The sequence below is a fragment of the Bubalus bubalis genome, chromosome 1 (assembly GCF_019923935.1).
Source record: "Bubalus bubalis isolate 160015118507 breed Murrah chromosome 1, NDDB_SH_1, whole genome shotgun sequence".
NCBI lineage: Eukaryota > Metazoa > Chordata > Mammalia > Artiodactyla > Bovidae > Bubalus > Bubalus bubalis.
The window spans coordinates 189,202,616-189,223,641 of NC_059157.1; the positions used below are offsets into that span (position 1 = coordinate 189,202,616).

Here is a 21,026-nt window from a genome sequence, read left to right on the forward strand (position 1 = left end):
TGGGGTTGTAGGAAAAGCTTCGATCAGTTTTTCAGGAGTCGGCATTCAGTCCTCTCTGTGTTCCAGTCAGGAGGACTGGGAAGGTGCAGCCAGGGTGGAGATGAGGCACCTGTGGGTCCAGGGCAGCACCTGCTGGGGTGAACCCTGTGTGGAGCTCCTCCTGGTGCCTTGGATCCTGCCTTACAGGGAATGGGCTCCTGGCTCGGGGCCCCTAGGAAGATGGGGCAGGGCAGGTGCAGACCAATAGGGGAAGTGGTTCACCCAGTCTCCAGGCCCCCATTCTCCGACACAGCCCCCGTACAGTCCTGCGCCCAACCTCCCTGCGGTTAGGACTTGATGAGAACGCCCTCCGGGTTCACACTTAGCGCCAGCCTCTTGGGAGGGGATCTGGGGAGGCAGACCGCGCTCCAAAGGGCTAGTTTCTCCTCCTGAGCTCTGATCTGGAGTGCGGGACGGGGCGGACTGCGCTCTCCGGAGCCGTGACGCGGAGCACGCTGCGGGGGCCCCGCGGGGCCAGGGCTGCGGTCCTGCTCAGCCGCGGAGGCGGCGGCTCGAGTGACGCGAGAGCGCGGGCCTCTCAGCGGGTGGGTACGCACGCCGGCCCGGGTGGAGGGAACCGAGGTGCTGCGGAGGCGCGTATCAAGGGCAGGATGCCCCAGGATCCAGGGGAAGGGTCGAGCCGGCACAAGGGTCGGAGCCCAGGCTGGGGTGCGTGGGCCAAGGGATGCGGCTGGGTCCGGGCGCGGGCGGCGCGGGAGCTGGGGGTCGTGGAAGACTGCAGCAAGCTCCAAAGCGTGAGTGCGCCGGAGTGCAGAGGGCTGGGCTGGGCGCGGCTCGGGCTGCGGTGCGGGGCTGCAGCGGGGGTGCGGGACTGCTGCGGGGGTGCGGGACTGCTGCCGCAGGCAGGCGGCTGGCCGAGTGCGGATGTCCGCTGGACTGCGGCGCGGGGCGCAGGCGCTGCGACAAGGCTGGGCGCGGTCTGTCCGCAGGTGCCGTGTCGCGACTTGGGGACATCTGGGACTTGGTCATCTCAGGCTCTTCCTCTGACCCGCGCCCCCAAGACCTCCCGGCCCAGTTCCGTGGCTGGCGGTTCCTTTGCCCTTCACCCGCATGTGGCTATTTTTAGTCTTGGAAATGCTGTCACAGCCAGGATTTCAAAGGATGCTGGAGGAGGAGCTCAGGGAGCAGCTACAGGGTTAGAGGAGTGGAGAGGGGGCGCACACAGGGCCGCAGCCAGTGTGCCCAGACCAGCACGTGGTGCTGTTTACCGGTGAGTCTTCTGGGATGGGGAGGGTGGGGTACCAGGAGGAGCCCTGTCTGGGTGAGTCCCCATGGGAACATTCACCCTGTGCTCCTGTCAGCCCCCCACTCCTCTCTAGGGCCACAGGTTCACGTTTTGTCAGTGTTTTGTGCTGGATGACATTTGTAGGTGAGCATGTTGTTACTGGAGAAGGCGATGGCACCCCATTCCAGTACTCTTGCCTGGAAAATCTCATGGACGGAGGAGCCTGGTAGGCTGCAGTCCATGGGGTCGCTAAGAGTTGGATAGGACTGAGCGTCTTCATTTTCACTTTTCATTTTCATGCATTGGAGAAGGAAATGGCAGCCCACTCCAGTGTTCTTGCCTGGAGAATCCCAGGGATGGGGGAGGCTGGTGGGCTGCCATCTATGGGGTCGCACAGAGTCGGACACGACTGAAGTGACTTGGCGGCGGCAGCAGCAGCAGCAGCATGTTGTTACTATATTCAGGCCTGCTGCTGCTGCTGCTGAGTCACTTCAGTCCTGTCCAACTCTGTGCGACCCCATAGACGGCAGCCCACTAGGCACCTCTGTCCCTGGGATTCTCCAGCAAGAATACTGGAGTGGGTTGCCATTTCCTTCTCCAATATTCAGGCCTAGTGGTCAGATTCTCTCTCTTCTTGGAAGTCATTTCCTTTTAGAGTTTTCTCAACATAGCTGTGCTAATTGTTGTTGCTGTTCTGTCCCTAAATCATGTTCAACTCTTTGTGACCCCACGGACTGCAGCACGCCAAGCTTCCCTGTCTTTCACCATCTCCCGGAGCTTGCTCAAACTCATGTCCGTTGAGTTGGTGATGTCATCCCACCATCTCATCCTCTGTTGCCCCCTTCTCCTCCTGCCCTCAATCTTTCCCAGCATCAGGGTCTTTTCTAATGAGTGGCTCTTTGCATCAGGTGGCCTAAGTACTGGAGCTTCAGCTTCAGCATCAGTCCTTCCAATGAATATTTTGGATTGACTTCGTTTAGGATTGACTGCAGTCAATCATCTCCTTGCAGTCCAAGGGACTCTCAAGAGTCTTCTCCAACACCACAGTTCAAAAGCATCAATTCTTCCCCACTCAGCCTTCTTTATGGTCCAACTCTCACATCTGTTCATGACTACAAGAAAAATCATAGCTTTGACCATACAAACTTTGTCGGCAAAGTGGTATCTCTGCTTTTTAATACATTGTCTAGGTTTGTGATAGCTTTTCTTCCAAGGAACAAGTGTATTTAATTTCATAGCTGCAGTCACTGTCTGCAGTGATTTTGGAGCCTGAGACAATAAAATCTGTCACTGTTTCCATTGTTTCCCCATCTATTTGCCATGAAGTGATGGGACTGGCTGCTATGTTCTTCGCTTTTTGGATGTTGAATTTTAAGCCAGCTTTTCCACTCTCCTCTTTCACCCTCATCAAGAGGCTCTTTAGTTCCTTTTCAATGTCTGTCATTAGAATGGTGTCATCTGAATATCTGAGGTTGCTAACTGCTCATGGAGAATTTTTGCTATAAAACAGGGTGGCCAAATTTGCTTTTAGGTGAGATCTGAAGAGAGCAACTGATGGTATGATTCTGGGGAAAAGAACCCCAGAGAAGGTTTGATGCAGGGGTTGTAAGTTCATTGTCAGCTTGGTTTTCTGGACTCTCCCAGGGCCTAGACTGTTGGGCAGGGTTCTGGGTATGGTGTGGAGGGTGTGGGTGGAGAGGAGGAAGGGGAGGGTCAGGCCAGACTGCCCCTGCCCTGGGCATGGGAATGGTTACACATCGCTTTGCCCTTCAAAGTCTGATGAGTGGTGGGTATGAGGAATGGTGTTTGACACGTTTCCTAGGGACCTGTTGGCAGCTGGGATTGAGAAGATGTGCACAAGCCTCTAGTGAGTGTGCTGAGATGGGCATGTGTGAATCCAAAAACTGTGAATATGGGCAAACGCACTTGAGTTGCTTGAGACCAAGTCCTTTATTGCTCCTTCTGTCACTTGTCCCATAGAACAGTGGTCCCTGACCTTTTGGCACCAGGGACCAATTTCGTGGAAGATAATTTCCCCACGGACCGGGATGGGGGAATGTTTTTGGAATGATTCAAGTGCATTACATTTATTGTGCCCTCTGTCTCTATTACTATTACATCAGCTCCACCGCTGATCATCAGGCAGTAAGTCCTGGAGGTTGGGGACCCTGGCTGCAGGACTGAGCCCTGGAGAGTCCCGGTCCCCTTACAGATTAGCTGCCCAGTTGTGAGATTCTCAGAGCCTTCTTTTCCTCTTCTGTCACCTGGAACATTTCCTGCTGATCTGCTCCCCCGAGACGCTGACTGTGAGGTCTGGCAAGCTGCCGACTAGGACAGCAGGTGGCCCTGTAAAGGCCACTCGCGCGTAAGCCTCCTTTGCCACAAGGGGTGTGCCAGGCAGCTCCTGAGGACTGCAGGGCCAGCTCTGCTCACTGCTTGTCTCAGTGCATCCTGGCTGCTATACAAAGACCATGTTCGGTGGCTCATAAACAGCAGACATTTATTTCTCACAGTTCTGGAGGCTGGCCATCCAAGACTGTGTGGTTGGTGGTTCTGGAGACTGGACGTCCAAGACTGCGTGGTCAGTGAGGGCCCACTTTGGGAGCAGACTCCTGTGTTCTCACGTGGAGGAAGGGCCCTGGGGCTCTCGGGGGTCTCTTTTACAAGGGCATTGATCCCATTCATGTAGGCTCCACCCTCCTGACCCAACCACCTCCTAAATGCCCCATAGGAATTTTAGGGGAACACAGCCCATCCCATTCTGGCCCCCCAAAATTGTGTCCTTCCCACATGCAAAATACAGTCACTCCATCCCAACAGCCCCCAAATCTTAACTCACTCCAGCATCCACTCCAAAGTCTCCCCTAAATCAGATGTGGGGAGACCTGAGGTGGATTCACCCTGAAGCATAGTCCTCTCCAGCCGTGAGCCTGGGGAACCAGACAGTCAGTGGCACTGAGCTCCAGTTCACGTGCTCGATGGACACACAGGGAGGCCAAAGGAACCGAAACATCAGCATTGGAGCAGAGAAAGGTTTACCGCAGGGCTGAACAAGGACAGATGGGTAGTTTGTGCCCCCCAAATCTAGAACCCCTGAAGCCTTCAGCAAAGCATTTTTAAAATCCAGGCCATTGGGGCAGGGGGGCAGTGGTCACAGGGTATGTGATCAGCTCGTGCATGGCTCTCTGGTCAGCTCGTGCACGGCTCTCTCATCTCCCACTGGTTGATGGCAACAGGGTAGGGTCTCGGAGGCTAACATCATCAGTCCTCAGGCTCCAGTAGGTCTGGGGACTACATGCTTATGATCATAAAGTAATTAACACCTTCAATTTGGTGGAGGTGGGGCTTTCATGTGTGTAAAACCACTCAGGAAATGTACAACAGAGGATGTGGGCAACACATCTGCCCTGGGAAGGCCCCCTTATAGGGTCCTGCTTGGTTGCAATAAGCTGTGTGCTTCCAGAACAGAGTGGAAGGCCAGGCAGAGGGTGGACATTCCCATTCTGAAAGGGGAAGTGGGAAAGAAGGCAGGGTGACAGGTCCTAAGTGAGCCCAAAGCCTTGAGGACCACTGGGGGATGGTCCTGCCCCGAGGCTTTGCTGTGCAGAGCCCACTGCACCCTCCCGGGCTGGAATCGCAGGCCGGGGGCTCTTCCGGTCTGGGGCCGCCCCACCCCCACACATTGCCCTCTGCCACAGGCTTTGGGCACCTCCATCCTTCAACTCTGAGTGGAAGTAACCATGTGTAATCTCCTGCCCCCAGCCCTGGGGGTGTGCACATCCCTGGTCAGAGTGCAGGCCATCATACAGGGTCACCCCATGCCACACCAGGCCACTCCTGGGGCTGCTGAGGAGGCCAAGATGGGAGGGGTGCAGGGCAGCTGGGCCCTCAGGAGAGCATTCTGCCCTGTGTGCCCTTTCCCTCTGGGCCTGTGCTGGGAGGGCTGCTCCCTGAGCCGTGAGATGCCTTGGGGCCCATCCTCCCTTGTCACGGAGGCAAGTCCCGGCCTCTGTTGACTCTGTTGAGATGCTGTCTAGTCTCCCTGCTGGATGAAAACGGCCAGCCCACCTCTGTCCCGAGAAAGTCCAGCCATACCCTCTATGTTCTTCCCTGAATAAGCTTTCTCAACCCTTTCTGTGTCAATAGGCTGAGCATCTCCCAACTCTCTAAGCTCTGAGTCTTTTGTGATTAGAAGTCCATCTTTAGGTCATTTCTCTCTTCTTGCATTTTGCTGTAAGTACTCAAGAGAAGCTTTGCTGTACTTTCAACACTTTGCCTACATGTTTCCTCAGTCAAATTTCATCACTCACAAGTTCTATCTTCCACAAAACACCAGGAAAGACGCAGTCCACCAAGCTCTTTACCTCCTTATAACACAATTGCCTTTCCTTCAGTTTGCAATAACATGGTCCCTGTTTCCATCTGAGACTCATCAGAATGGCCTTCACCATCCCTCTTTCTACAAGCATCTGCTGGTGACCACTTAGGTTTCTCTAAGGAGGCTGGGGCACTCCTGTCCCGAGCTGTCGCCGCACTCGTTCTGTCTGCCCGTGGTGATGGAGGCTTTTTCTAGCATTCCTCTGAACTCTTCCACTCTGCACGTTGCTCAGGTCCAAAGCTGCCTGGGCGTCGTAGGTGTCTGTAGCATCAGCACCCACTCCTGGAAACAATGTCCTGCGTTGTCATGGTGCCTCCACAGGAGGGAGGTTTGGCTCCCTTCCTCTCCTCAGGTATGGGCATGTCTGGGAGTGACCCTGGCCCAGAAGCAAGGGGGCAGGAGCTGCCCAGGGGGAGGAGTGAGGACAAAGAGGTGAGAGGTGGCCTGAGCCCTGACCCCAAGTGCCCAGCGCTGAACTGAATAGCCCAGAAGAGGGTGGGCCAGGGAGGCCAGGTGATGGCAGGTGCCTCGCTCCCTGGCAGATCCCAGACCCCCTCCACCAGAGCACAGTGACCACGTGTTGAAGCTAGATGAGAAGTGTTGGGAGGGGAAACTTTATCTGCTTCCTGTTTTGGGTTCTTATGGTTGAACTATAATAAAACTGACACAAGACTGATCAGCAGGAGAAAAAGAAACTAATTTAATTTCATGCACCTGGAGGTCCCATAGGCATGGGACCTAAGAAGTGGGCAAAGCAGGCAGCTTTTAGTATAAAATAGTATATTTAGGAAAAGAAACCATACACTAGTGAAGAACTGGCAGGGCAGTGACATTAAGTTTGGGGTCCCCAGCGAGTGAAGGATCTAAAGAGTTTGGGCTTTAGTCAATGGAAGAAGTCGCGAGGCTGGTTTACACAGGCCTCTTGGCCCCGAGCCTGCATCTCTGGTGATAGAGCCCTTCTGTCTCTGGGTGCAGGGGTGCACCTTTCACAGGAGAGGTTTATGCCCTGCTCCCAAGGAGACGGAAGGGAGGGGAAGAGTGGCCCTCTTTCGTTGGTTGTCTCTTAAGGAATTTTTGTTGTTGTTCAGTTAAGTAGTATCCAACTTTGTGACCCCGTAGACTGCAGCACGCCAGGCTTCCCTGTCTTTCACCATCTCCTGGAGCTTGCTTAAGTTCATGTCCATTGAGTCAGTGATGCTATCTAACATCTCATCCTTAAAATTCATTCAGTTCAGTCGCTCAGTCGTGTCTGACTCCTCGCGACCCCATGGACTGCAACATGCCAGGCTTCCCTGTCCATCACCAGCTCCTGGAACTTGCTCAAACTCATGTCCATTGAGTCAGTGATGCCATCCAAGCGTCTCATCCTCTGTCATCCCCTTCTCCTCCTGCCTTCAATCTTTCCCAACATAAGGGTCTTTTCCAATGAGTCAGTTCTTCTTAAATTTTAAAATTCAAAACAATCAGTATGTCTCTGAGGCACATTTTGGGGCCACCTATGCTGGACCCCACAATGGGCAGAGAAAGGACTATCAGTAACCGTCAGTGACTGTCTTGTATGGGGGAGGGTGATGTGGCCAAAAAGGGCTTTGGGGTGGGAGAGGGAGGGAGACCTCATGACCTGTCCTCTGCCCTTGTTCACACCCTTGCAGCAGCTGGTGGCAGTGGGGGCCTCCCTGGATGACACCTTGGGTGATATGGGTGATGTCATGAGATGTCACTGTGGGCGTCTTGATTCCAGGGAAGTTCATGGGGTCTGCACGTATTTATTTTCACATTCATAACCTGAGGGAAGTAGTCATACTGCTTACTGAGGCCCCAGTGATGGAGACCAGGTCAGAGCAAGGGTTTCAGAAAACAGGATCTGTTCTACTTGGAGGGTACGTGTCACAGAGTGCAAGGCTCTGCCACTCCCCAAACCAGCTCTGTGGGCAGTGGGGGCTTTTCTTCTTCTGGGAAAACAGAAGAAGTGACCCATGTCTGGAAGCAGGAGGCTGGGACCCCATTGTGAGCACTGTGTCTGAGGACTGTGTGCCCTGGTCTTGGGCTCCCAGGCATCACCGGGCACACAGGAGCAGTGGGGGTGGGCATGGTGCTCTTTCTCTGGCCCTTCACGATGACCAAAGAGGATGAAGGGGCATCTGGGCCCCGTGGCTGTATACGTGCCTCGAGACTGCCCACACCTGATGAGGCCAGAGCTCGGGCAGTCAGAAAAATGTGCAAACCAGAAGGCAGTGGGGCCCCACAGGAGGAAACACCTGACTCACCCTCCCTGGCCCACCGCAGCAGCCCGGTGGCTAGCTTCTCACCTTGGGTGGTCTTGGGGTATGACAGCTTCAAGTGGGATCTCATTCCCTGACTGGGAATTGAACCTGGGCTGTGACGATGAGTGCACTGAATCCTAACCACTAGACCACCAGGGATCAGTGGCTAGAGTCAGTAACTAGTGGTTCGGTTCTCAACTATTTTGAAGAAAGAAATCAGCAAAGAGATGAAAAGCAGTGGGACAAGTAAAGTGTGTATTAAGAACAGGATACTTGCAAATAGACACCTGGTCAGGTTCACAGAATTGTGTGCAGCGGGGGCAGCTTAGATGGCTTATATGGGGCCGTTTTCTGGGTCTTTGTTTTCCCCTGGCCAATTATCCTACTTTCTGCCCATATCTGGGCTGACTCAGGGCCCTCCCCTGTGTGCGGGTACATCTTCTAGCCAAGACGGATTCCAGCACGAGGGTCTCTGAGAGGTTGACAGGACATATTATGGGCTAGTGCTCCTTCCTTTTGGACCCCCACCAAACATTTCTGTGCTTGTGCAGAAGGGTTGGGGGCAGTCTCCTTGACCTCAAGGACGAAAACTGTGGTTGTCTTGTTTTTATTCCATCAGAGCTTAGCTCCTCTCTGCTCCTGCCAAGGTAACTTTTCCTTGAGATGTTAGAAGGAGAAATTCCTCAAAATGTCTAATTGCTCACCTTGGGGCCCACCCACCTCCTACCTCACTTCCAGGCGCCCTGGCTTCAAAAGCCAGAGAGAAGCTTATTTTGAGGTAGCAGGACCAAGCCCGTTCTGCGGAGCCTGAGCCGGGCATCAGGATGGAGTTACTGGCGAAGAGGCGTCGGGATCAGGCCAGCTCCGGGGAGGAAGACAGCTTTGGGGTGCAGCCCAGGAGGGTGGCCGACCTGGCCATGGTCCCCAACCTCCGGTGGAGCAGCACCGGCCTCTGCAGGAGAAGGAGGTCACAGTGCCTCTTCAGCAGCTGTGAAAAGGTAGAGCTGGGGTCACTGGGTCCACCAGGGCCCTGGTGGGGCACAGTGACCACCTAGTTTTGCTGGGGACCACAACCCAGCAGAGGGGACTTGGAGAGAGCACTGGGGGCCCGGGTCCGTGCCCCTGGGTTGGTTCCTGTCCTGGTTCCAATTGGGAAGGTGCTGGGTAACCCCCCACACCCACCTGCCTCATTGTGCAATGACTTTGCCTCCTTTACCCAACAAAGAAGGCCCAGGCACCAGCTGAGGCCTGGGTTGGCTGCACGGAAAGCCCCAGGCAGGCTTGTGTTGGGGACATTTGAATGTCACACACCACTGGTTGGGTGTGAAGATGGTGTCTCACGTTTTAGCCTGGTCCCACAGAGGTGGGCGGGTGTCCTGATACTCATGGTCACCTTTGCATCACACTGTTGTTCCTGAGGAAGGCAGCACTGACCTGCAAACTGTAAAGGGCTGTGGAATCCCAGGGGCCTGGGAGGAGCGGTTCCCCAGGTTCCCTCCTCCCTCTGGGGTCTGCATCTGAGGGTCTCCGGCAGGTGGTGGGGGAGGCCTCAGGGTCCTGTCTCTGAAGGAAGACCCTGAAGGGTGTCAGGGTGCACGGGTGGGCCTGAATGGGGGATGGGGTGTGGTTTTGGGAATGGCACTGATCTAACTGCCTGAGAATCTCTCAGTGACCTTTTTACCCTCAGCAAGGAGACCTGAGTTCATGGATTTCTGACAACATCAAGAAGAAAGAATGCATATACTTTGTGGAAAGCTCCAAACTGTCTGATGCTGGGTGAGTGGCTTGTTCTGTTCCCACTGGTGGTTCAGACAGTATAGAATCTGCCTGCAATGCAGGAGACCGGGTTTGATCCCTGGGTTGGGAAGATCCCCTGGAGAAGGGAGTGGCAACCCACTCCAGTATTCTGGCCTGGAGAATTCCATGGATAGAGGAACCTGGTGGGTTATAGTCCATGGGGTCACAGAGTCAGACATGACTGACTGACTAACACATTTCTTTCCCTGTTCCCACATGGAGTAGCTGACCAGGGCAGGGCTGACGGAGCCTCAGCAGGGGACAGTTCCAGTGTATATACCAGCCTGGGGTGCTCGGAGCATTCCCCTCCAGATACACCCTAGTCCTCACTCTGCAGCAAACAGGCCTCACTGTTTCTTATTTCCGCTCCTTTGTCACCTGGTGATGCCGCCTCCGCCACGGAGCCTTCCTTGACCACACCCAGGATGTAACCCGTCCCTCCACCACACTCTGTATTTGTCTTTTCTGCTGTATTGCTATTATGTGGCTTTGTGGTTTTCTCAGATGAGTTCTGAGCTCTCACTGTGGCTGAGTCACTTTATGATTTCCCCACTGGACAGATAGCCAGCGTCCAGCTCAGACTGTGAACAATACAGAGGGGAGGGGCATGCCGTGTCTGGGTGATGGAAGAGGATGATAATCTGGAGCCAGAGGTGCATGATCACCGACCATGATGCTGTTCCTCCTGGGACGTGCCCAGGATGTTGTCACAAAAAGTGCCCCATTTGGGGGTTCACACTCCAGCTTGGCTCCTCTTCAGACGATGGCCCCCCTTCCTCCTCGGAGGCCATGGGGGACCCCAGCATCAGAGAAGGTTGCCATCATGATCCAGCTGATGGCCTCAAGGTTGTATTCAGTAGTGATCAGAGTTCAAGTTTAGGCCAATTGCTCTGACCATGTGCAGAGGGCTTTGCACTGAGGTCTGCGATTTTAGTTTTTAAAGTAGGCTTACAACAGCAGGCCCAGGTTTCCTTGCAGGAGTCATTGGCTCCAAAACCCTTTGAAGAAGGTTATTGCGGAGCCCGGGTCTGGTCGGTAGAGGTTCAAGGGCTGCCAACTGTCCAACCTCGGCCCCTCCTGTCCTCTGAATTCTGAACAAATAGCAGAGAAACATCCACAGGGGTCAGTGAGGGTTGGGGTACAGTTTGTATCTGAGACAGAAAAGGGGCTCCTTCCTTGTTCAGTGTTTCTGTCCCTCTTTGAAGGAATGGCGCTCAGGATATGTTTGGCTCTGAAACTTCTGAAACACCTTTCTTGGTACCAGGATCCATGCGAGGAGAAGCCATGGGGGCTGTGTGGGGGTGAGGGGTAGGTGGGGCGGGCTGTTACTTGAGTGTGTGTAACTCCCCATGGCAGCTTCTTCCTCATATGTCCCAAGGTGCTGGTGAGGGGAGGGGAAAGGGGATGGAGCCCCACTTACCCACATGGGCCAAGAGTGCTATGAAAATCCTCTGCTTATTCAACTTCTGGGTCAACAGTCTGTGGTTTCCTGCTCTGGGTCAGGCTTGGGAACACTCTGTTGATTGAAGACCTAATCTCGTTGGGGGATGGTTGAAAGAGAGGAGGGGAGGGTGTGGGCTATTCTGGGCTGTTACAACTTATGAGAAAGTTTGGGGTGGCCTTGGGCAAGGACACAAGATGGAGTCCTTGTCCTGGCGGCCCCCTTCCCCACCTTGGACCCAGCTTCCTCCTACTTGAATGGAGGTGCTCACAGGTGGTGCTCAGGGGAGCCCTACAGGTCTAGAAGTGATCTGAGTCCCCTAAGGGGTCATGAGAGCTTCCCAGGTGGCGGTAGTGGTAAACAACCAGTTTGCCAATGCAGGAGACAGAAGAGATGCAATTTCGATCCCTGCGTCGGAAAGATCCCCTGGAGGAAGGTATGGCAACCCACTCCAGTACTCTTGCCTGGAGAATTCCATGGGCAGAGGAACCTGATGGGCTATGGTCTGTAAGGTCGTAAGGGACTGGACACAACTGAAGCAAGTTAGCATGCCTGCACACAAGGAGTCATAGAAGAAGGTGGGCTCGGAGTTCCTAATGGCTGGGCCAGTGCTCCCGGGCCTGAGGAGGCCCCGGCCTGAGCAGTGGGACAGGGGTACTGAACCCAGGAGACCAGGAGACAGAGCACAGGGTGGGCCTTGGCCTCTTGATTTTCTGCAGCCTCGGTTTTCTGCACGGTTAGTTAACCTGCACAAATTTTATATGTTAGCTTTCATCTAGAACCTTATTTGGCCCTCACAAATTCTGCAGGTCAGGGGTCAGAAAATGTATTTTTTTCTCCCATTTAACGATTGAGAAGTTGAGAGTCAGAGCCCCTAAGGCCACATTCCGCAAGCTACAGGGAAACCCATTTTCTCTCTCTAGGTCCAGTCGTGTTTTCCCCTGGTGTCGTTGGGCTCACGTCTCACCTGGTGTCAGATTTTTTGATTTGGTCTTATCTGTATCTTGTCTTCTAGGTCACCTGTTACTAGCTAAAGTAGCACTCTAAAAAATGTGTAGATTTCCAATTTAACAAGCTGTGAAGAACATAGTTGCTGTCTCCTCTCTCTCCTCCCAAGAACGGCATTAAAGGAGTAAAATGATTTCAACCCACCAAGACAAAGGAGGCAAGGGAGGAGGTGGCAGTTGAAAAGAGATGATGGGGTGTTCTCTCTGGGGGGCCACGTGCATCCCTCTAGCCCCTGATCTAGATGTTTCTGCTTTGAGCCTATACCGTGTGCTTTTCTGACCTTTTTATTTTGAAATAACTATAGATTTATAAGAAATTGTAAAGATACTGCAGATGGACCCCTCGGTTCCACCAGTGATCACTTCTTCTACCCCACCATCCATCACCCCTGGCAATCACTCATCTGCTCTTCATTCCTACAATTGTTTCGGGTGCTGAATGTCACATAAGAGGAATCCTTCACGAGGTGATGTGTCAAGGCTGGCTTTTGTCACCCAGTGGAATGCCTCTGTGATCCGTTCAAGTTGTGTGTGTTGGTCCTAGGCTCCTGTTTGCTGCAGAGGAGCCAACTAGCCTAGATCATAGTATTTGTAGTGAGGTTTCGGTAGATGACAAATAATTGGATCTTACTATGTTTTATCCACTTTGCCAATCTCTGGGGCTTCCCTGGTGGCTCAGTGGTAAAGACTCTCCCTGCAATGTAGGAGACACAGGAGACATGGGTCAGGAATATCCCTTGGAGGAGGAAATGACAACCCACTCCAGTATTCTTGCTTGGAGAATAGACAGAGGAGCCTCGTGGGTTACAGTCCATGAGGGTGCAAAGAGTTGGACACAACTGAGTGACCAACACTTTCACTTTCATTGATATATGAGGACTTAAGTTTGCCATTGTATTTTTTTGTTTGTTTATATTTCTCTATTTTTCTTTTCCTGCCTTTCTGTGGGTTACTTGAACTTTTCTTAGAGTTCCATTTGGTTTATCTGTGCTATTTTTGCCTATATCTCTTTTATAGCTTTTTAGTGGTTGTTCCAGGTACTACATTATATATATTTAACTTATCACATATTACTGATACCCATGTGTATTGGGAACTCATCCTAGTCTCCCGGTGTTGACATTCACCAGTTTGTGGGCAATGTGGAAACATTCCCACCTTTTACACCACTTTGCCCTTCCCCATTTATATTATAACTGTTTACAAAATTTCCTCCACATACATATTAGGTCATGGTGCAATTTTGCTTCAACCATCAAACATACTTCAGAAAATTCAAGAGGAGGAAAATGTGTTTATTCACGCACCCGTAGTTTTACTCTTTCCATTCTTCTTTCTTTGTTTTGAACAAGTTATTGACCAGAGACAGAGCAATACATCTTAACACCTCTTTCCTCACCTGAACACTATTGACTAAAGATGTTTCAATATTCACTTACAGAACAAACAGCCGGCTGTAGGCATTGGTGTCTAAACAAATCCCCTGCTTGACAACATGCTAATATTCCAGAATTCCTCCTTTTATCATTTCCTTTCTGTTTAGAGAACTTCCTCTAGCCATCTTCTTTGGGGAAGTTTGTTTGTTGACCAGTTCCCTGGTTTTCTTTCATCTGAGAGTGTCTTGTCCCTTTCACGTGGAATGATATTTTTGCTGGATGCAGAATTCTGGGTTGGTAGTTTTCATCTTTAGAAAAATGTTGTGTGGATTCTTCCTGGCACTGATTTCTGGCTTCTGATTCAAAATCAGCTGTGCAATTATTTTCCTCCAACAAGTAAAGTATCATTTCTGACCTTCAAGATTTTTGTCGTTAGATTTTAGACGTTTGACGATTATGTGTCTCAGCTGACTCCATGGCTGGGGTGCCAGTCATGACTCCACTGGGCCTCTTTTATCCCTGCCGAGGAGAGGAGCAGGCATCAGTTGCCCCTGGTGACCCCGCTGCCTTTGCAGGAAGGTGGTGTGTGAGTGCGGCTACCCACGTGAGAAGCACCTGGAGGAGGCCACGGGGTCTCACACCTTCCAGGACCAGGAGTGGGACCCGAAAAAGCATGTCACAGAGATGCCAACAGATGCCTTCGGTGACATTGTCTTCACAGACTCGGGCCAGAAAGTGGGAAAGGTTGGTTTCCATGACTCTGTTGTTCTTACTATGGACCAGAGCCCACCCTAGGTGACTGAGGTGGCCGGACCTCCTTAGGGAGGGAGTGAGAGGCTGTAGAACCCATCTGCCCAGTGCTGGGGGTGGGGTGGAGGGCTCTGCATGGCAAATAGAGTGACATGGTGCCCTCAGGGGATTTGTTGCCAGGGCTCCAGGAGAGGTGTGGGGGGGGCATAGTGGCAAGTTCAGGGGGTGGCCTGAATGGCTTTTGTCACTGCCAGAGGGAGCAGGAGAGCACACGGCATGCAGGCATGGGTGATGGGCAGTGGGGAGGCCTTGGGACTGGCAGGGAAAGCCAGTAGTAGAGATGAGAGCCCTGCAGGTGGAGCAGGGTGGGTCAGGGCCCCAGGCCTGCCTGGGGGCACGGGGGTGCGGATGGGAACAGCGGGGGGCCAAGGCCTGGCCGGTGTCTCTCTCTGGTGCTGCGAATCTCAGGGTGGTCACTGGGCCAGCAGCGTTGCCAAGCAGACTAGGGCCCCACCCCCACCCTGCTGAATCAGAGTCCCAGCCCCCTGGCTTTAACCCACCTTCTGGAGGGTTCTATGACAGCTCGTGGGTAGCTCTGCCCTGGGGGGTCTGGTGGGGTCACTTGTTTCTGTGCAGCAGTTCTGGGACCCCAGCCTCTTATTGGCTGGGTGTGATCCTCCTCCTCAATTTCTCAGAGTCGCTGCCCACATGGCCAAAGAGGCTAAACAGCATGTTGTACAAGGTGAACTTGGCCCCAGAGCTGCCTTGCTCAGCACCACCTCCAAGCCCCGCCCCTCCATGAGCTGCTGTTGATGCATCACCACGTTGCCTTATGGGGAGACTGGAGTCAGGCTGTGGGGCTCAGGCTGGAGCACCCTCAACAGAGAGATCCCGGGGCTGCTCTCCTCCCTCCCCCCGGGCGGCCTCTCTTCTCAGCCCTTGCCTCCCCTTTCTCTCAATTGGCGACCTGCTTGGGGGCAGCCACTCTTGCTTCATCTGGACCCAGTGTGAGCGTCCGTCCACCTGCCTGCCTGGGGCTGTCAGGCATGGCTGGGGCAGGGTGGCCAGGTTCTGGGGCCTAGGTTGGTCACCCACTGACCCCCGGGGTCTTCTGACCTCCCTGCAGTACGTCCGCCTCTCCCAGGACACTCCCTCCAGCCTGATTTACCAGCTCATGACCCAGAAGTGGGGCCTGGATGCCCCCAACCTGCTCATCTCTGTGACCGGTGGGGCCAAGGACTTCAAGATGAAGCCCAGGCTGAAGAGCGTTTTCCGAAGAGGGCTCCTCAAGGTGGCCCAGACCTCAGGTAGAGCAGGGACAGAGGGACTGAGGCCCAGACCATGGGTGGTGCTCAGGCCTGGGAGTGCTGTGTGGGCGAGAGGACCCCTGGAAGGCAGAGTCAGGGCCTTGGACTGGCCAGCCCTTGTGGGTCATCAAGCTGGGCCCAGGCCCGGGCCAGGTGGGAAGTGTCTGATCAGATTCACCCACTTCCTACTGCTGTACCTGGCTTGCTCATGGTGTAGACCCAGCTCTGGTTGGCTCCCCACTGATGATGCTTCGAAACAGAAGCATTTAGAGAAAGTTCTGAGATGCCGTGTTCCTGAGAGCAGGACAGAGGGAGGCAACAGGGAGGTGGGGGAGAGCGCAGGGCCTACAGTCAGAGACGGGGTCGCCTTCCTGCCCCCACCTAACTGAGCATCGTGGGACATCATGGGTCCTGACTGCCACAGGAAAACCTGATTGTGGTGGGGCTCACACCTGACAATGAGTTTGAAAGCCTTGGAGCAGAGAGTCTGCACGGCACCAGGTGTCCCTCTGCTCCTCCCCAGGGGCCTGGATCATCACCGGGGGGTCCCATACTGGCGTGATGAAGCAGGTGGGTGAGGCGGTGCGGGACTTCAGCCTGAGTGGCAGCTTCTGCGAAGGGGAAGTGGTCACCATCGGGATCGCCACGTGGGGCGCCCTGCACAACCGGGAGAGCCTGATCCACCCCATGGTGAGTGGAGGCTGCTTCTGGGCGGGCCGGAGCACAGCAGGGAGGTGGTGGGGTAGGATCTTAGCCAGTGCTCAGTGAACAGGCCATCCCTTGGACACCAGGGTAAGTGCAGTGTCACGGGAAGTGGCTGGATAGGGGCGTGGGAGACCCAGGCTCAAATCCCCCCAGACCTGGTGACCCCAGGAGAGTAAGCACCTTGCCTGGACTCTGGTTTCCTCCCTCGAGATCATAGGATGGGTCCACATAAGAGTTGCCAGAGCTGCAGCTGGGTCTGGGGGCCCTCCTAACACCACTCTGATGAGAAATGGACTTTGCAAAGGTGTAGCATGGCCGGGAGCATACAGCCTACCAGCATCTGGGTTTTCAGATCCCAGAGCCTGGCCTTTTAGCCCGGGGCTCAATAGTTCCCTGATTCCCCTCCCATGAGCTTCTCTTCTGAGCTTGAAGACAAAGCCTTCCTGTGTCCATTCACCTGGGTGCAGGCCTGAGAAACAATTGCTTAAATGTGAGGATGTGAATTGGAAAAGAGAACTGATTCATCCAGTAAGATTTTTTGAGGACACAGCAGATTTGGCATAATGAGCACACGGAAGTTTGGAGAGAAACACTGGCCCCAAAATAAAATTCTCCTTGACACACCGAGGAGGTGTGGTGACAAGTGTCCCACAAGGTTTGACTGATGAACGAGGCTCTGGCCTTCCTGCGGCGGGGGAGGTGTGCGTCCACTTCCTGGGGAGCACGTCCTCTGCAAAATGACCATCTCATGTCAGTCACAGATGCTAGGCACCAGGCAGCCGGCCCCTCGGCTGCTGTCCTTCCATGTCCATGTCACAGATGTGCTTAGTGGGCCAGATGGGCTCTGTCTTGAACGTCATTACAGAGTGGAAATTTGAGGCCGAGAGATACTGGCTGACTTCCAACATCACGCTTCACTTTTCTCCCCATCTTGAGTTCAGAGGACTTCCAGCGGCACCACCTGCCCTCCTCTGTGGCATCCAGGGGCCGTGTGCACGGGTCCATAGCCACCTCTCCTGGACCTGTGTCCCAAGTGACCACAGAACTGATGGCTTAAAGCAACTGAAGTGTATTCTCTCGCATTTCTGAACACCAGAAGACTGAGACCAGTACCACTTGGCCAGAATTGAGACATGGGCAGGGCCAGGCTCCCTCCAGTGGCTAGAAGCTGAACTCCCTGCCTCCTCCAGCTCTGGGGGATGCCCCTTTCTTGGCTTGTGCCCGCATCGCTGCAGTCTCTGCTCTTGGTCACGTGACCTCCTCCTCGTCTAGGGACACTTGTCATGGCATGTAGGACCCACCTGGATGGTCCGTGCTAAGAGCCTTAGCTTCATCACATGACCAAAGACCGTGTTTCCAGATGACAGAGCATTCACAGCCTCCAGGTTTTAGGACCTGATATCTTGGCGGGGAGTATCACTTAGCCCGCCTGCTAGAGCACCCATTCCTGGCGTGAAAGATGTAGAGCTGTCTGTCTGTCCTGCCCACCTCTCTCCATCCCCAGGGCGGCTTCCCTGCCGAGTACATCATGGATGAGGGAGGCCAAGGGCACCTGACCTGCCTGGACAGCAACCACTCCCATTTCATCCTTGTGGATGACGGGACCCACGGCCGCTATGGGGTCGAGATTCCCCTGAGGACAAAGCTGGAGAAGTTTATATCGCAGCAGACCAAGGAGAGGGGAGGTGAGCGGGGCCTGCTTTCCAGGGTGCTTGGAGGAGATGGGAGCAGGCTGGTCCAGGGTCTGGGGCTCAGCTGGCCGTAGCCAGGACATTTGGTGGGTTGGGTGCTGGGGCGGCCATCAGAACACACCTAGACATCTGTATACTTGGTCAGGGGGTCATCTTCTCACGCCCCTTTAACATAAGGAAAGGCCAGGCAGGCACTCAGGACACAGAGCACCCTGTGGTCCCTTCACTACACACACACCTCAGTCCAGAAACCAGAGTGTGAAGGAGTCAGAGCTCAGGCTTTGATCTCATTTTCTCTGTGGCTGGGGTGGGATGGACCCTAGGGTGCTGGGAGGTCAAATACACAGGGTTCTGCACATGTTTTGCTGGTTGGTTAGACACCTTTGAACTGAGGTTTTCAAGTTCCGCTGCATATTGGGGTTCCCAGAGTGTTAGGCTGCAGCTGGCAGGAGTGGGGAAGGCCCCAGGGGATGCTCGGAGCCTATGGTCCTGAACTGTGCTCCCTGCTTCATCCTAGGCGTGGCTATCAAGATCCCGATTGTCTGCGTGGTGCTGGAAGGGGGCCCCGGCACACTGAATGTGAGTCCTTTTGGGGATGGACCTCTTGGGTCAAGTTCTGTGGTGGGTGAGTAACTGCCCAGAGTGCTGTTTTCTGCCTCCCAGGGAGGCTGTCAGCAAGAGGGGGCGGAGAGCCTGTCCACTGACAGAGGGAAGTGCGTTCACCATGCACAGTCTCTCTGGGTGGGTGGGTTGGAGCCTCCTGAGAGGCCCTGCCATTGGAGGGTCAGTCCTGGGGCCTGACCAGCACAGAGCAAAGAGGGGTTCCAGAGGGACTGCAGCCCTTGCCTGTAGGACCCCCAGACAGCCTGTGGGGGGCTTCTATAGCTCTGCACTCAGGCTCCCAGGAGGGGTCCTCAAAGTACAGCCCTCAGCAACCCCCACCCCCAGCCCCTTTACATTCAGCAGCTGAATGTAAAGCAGGTTCTGACACACGGCCAAGGAGCTTCATGCAGAACCGCTGTCCAGCAGGGTGTGTGCCTGCCTCATGGAACTAGGGCCAAACTGACCTCTGCCATAGGATTGTAGGATGATTGCAATTGCAGGATTGCCCTGGAGAAGCTGAACTCCCTGCCTCCTCTAGCTCTGGTGGATGCCACTTTCTTGGCTTGTGCCCGCATCACTCCAGTCTCTGCTCTTGGCCACATGACGGTGGCCGTGGGTCCCGTCGTCCACAAGGATGAAGTGGGAGTGGTTGCTGTCCAGGCAGGTCAGGTGCCCTTGGCCTCCCTCATCCATGATGTACTCGGCAGGGAAGCCGCCCTGGGGATGGAGAGAGGTGGGCAGGACAGACAGACAGCTCTACATCTTTCACGCCAGGAATGGGTGCTCTAGCAGGCGGGCTAAGTGATACTCCCCGCCAAGATATCAGGTCCTAAAACCTGGAGGCTGTGAATGCTCTGTCATCTGGAAACACGGTCTTTGGTCATGTGATGAAGCTAAGGCTCTTAGCACGGACCATCCAGGTGGGTCCTACATGCCATGACAAGTGTCCCTAGACGAGGAGGAGGTCACGTGACCAAGAGCAGAGACTGCAGCGATGCGGGCACAAGCCAAGAAAGTGGCATCCCCCAGAGCTGGAGGAGGCAGGGAGTTCAGCTTCTAGCCACTAGAGGGAGCCTGGCCCTGCCCACATCTTGAATTGGGGCAGAGCATGATGTTCTGTTTATGTTTAGTAAACTCAGGGGGTCAGCATAGGTCCTGGGGTGCCTCGGGGGGCAGGATGTGTCTGATCCCCCCCACTACCTCCCAGACTCTCCCGCAGCAGTGCTCAGAGCAGGTCATCCTTCCCGCTGTGGTGGTACCCATTCCTCACGGTGCTCTCACCCTGGTCTCTGGGGGTCTCCCTTCATGTCCTTGTCTGACCCTGGGTCTCAAGGAGGGTGTGGAACTCTGGCCCAGGCAGTGCCCCCTTCTTTCTGGGGACAGATCTCGTGTCCACACATTAAGGGGTGGAAACGTCCCAACCTTTCCTGACAGTGGTGTCAAGTGACAGGCCTGAGAGAGGTGGCATGTCGGGTGCGTACCCCATGTCTATCAGGATCGGCACCCTCCCCTCTGAGCAGAGGAGGGCACCAAGTAAGTGTCTTCAGTAAACTTCCCAGCAGGGCTTTCCTGGTGGCTCAGTGGTAAAGAATCCCCCTGCCAATGCAGGAGACGCAGGTCAGATCCCCTAGAGAAGGAAATGGCAACCCACTCCAGTATTCTTGCCTGGAGAATCCCATGGACAGGGGAGCCTGGCAGGCTATAGTCCATGGGGTCACAAAGAACCGACCATGACTGAGTGACTAAACAACAAGAACAAACCTTCAGTAGCCAGACAGCAGGGCTCTCGGAGAACCCTCTGTTTTAGGAGGAGTGGGTGTGGGTGGGCTCATACTGGCCCCTGTGTTGCAGACCATCTACAATGCTATCACCAACGGCACCCCCTGTGTGGTTGTGGAGGGCTCAGGCCGCGTGGCTGACGTCATCGCACAGGTAGCCGGCCTGCCCATCTCTGAGATCACGATCTCCCTGATTCAGCAGAAGCTGAGCATGTTCTTCCAGGGGATGTTTGAGACCTTCACTGAAAGTAAGATCGTGGAGTGGACCAAAAAGGTGAGGCTGATGGGTGCGTCAGTTACCAGGTGTGAACCTGCAGCCATAGGTTAGACACTGTCAGCCTGGCCAGCGGGACCAGGACACGCATAACCGAGACTCAGAGGCCCTGGCTGACCTGGGCTGGGCACGGGAGCCATCTGCAGGGGTGGGGGCTGTGAGCCAGGCAGGCAGGGAGCTGTTGGCTGAGGCAGCACGCTGCCCTGCAAGGGAGGATGTGCTGGGCCTCCACCTGCAGAACTCCAGGCGGGCAGGTAACACAGGGCACGAGCCATGGCCATCCTGGAAGGAAGACCCTGTGCACTGGGTGGGCATGAGGCTGGTGCTGAGGCCCTGGGGGTGGCAGAGGGGTGGGGAGCCCAGATTCAGG

General features: G+C 54.6%; 1 protein-coding gene across 8 annotated transcripts in view; it reads left to right on the plus strand.

Annotated features, from left to right (window-relative positions):
• Nucleotides 1-21,026, plus strand: part of TRPM2 (transient receptor potential cation channel subfamily M member 2) — a 51,016-nt gene that overhangs the window by 161 nt on the left and 29,829 nt on the right. Inside the window, exons 1-10 of one of the 8 annotated variants that reach the window (XM_044947593.2) lie at nucleotides 25-584; nucleotides 990-1,270; nucleotides 8,666-8,925; nucleotides 9,615-9,703; nucleotides 14,124-14,292; nucleotides 15,425-15,605; nucleotides 16,129-16,295; nucleotides 17,815-17,995; nucleotides 18,519-18,580; nucleotides 20,456-20,656. In XM_044947593.2, coding sequence (XP_044803528.2) covers nucleotides 8,752-8,925; nucleotides 9,615-9,703; nucleotides 14,124-14,292; nucleotides 15,425-15,605; nucleotides 16,129-16,295; nucleotides 17,815-17,995; nucleotides 18,519-18,580; nucleotides 20,456-20,656 — 1,224 coding nt within the window. In that variant the 5' untranslated portion in view covers nucleotides 25-584; nucleotides 990-1,270; nucleotides 8,666-8,751. Of the gene's footprint in view, nucleotides 1-18; nucleotides 709-769; nucleotides 795-989; nucleotides 1,271-8,665; nucleotides 8,926-9,614; nucleotides 9,704-14,123; nucleotides 14,293-15,424; nucleotides 15,606-16,128; nucleotides 16,296-17,814; nucleotides 17,996-18,518; nucleotides 18,581-20,455; nucleotides 20,657-21,026 lie in introns of those variants that run through there. The other 7 variants (XM_044947612.2, XM_006060793.4, XM_006060794.4 and 4 more) reach the window with 7 other exon arrangements.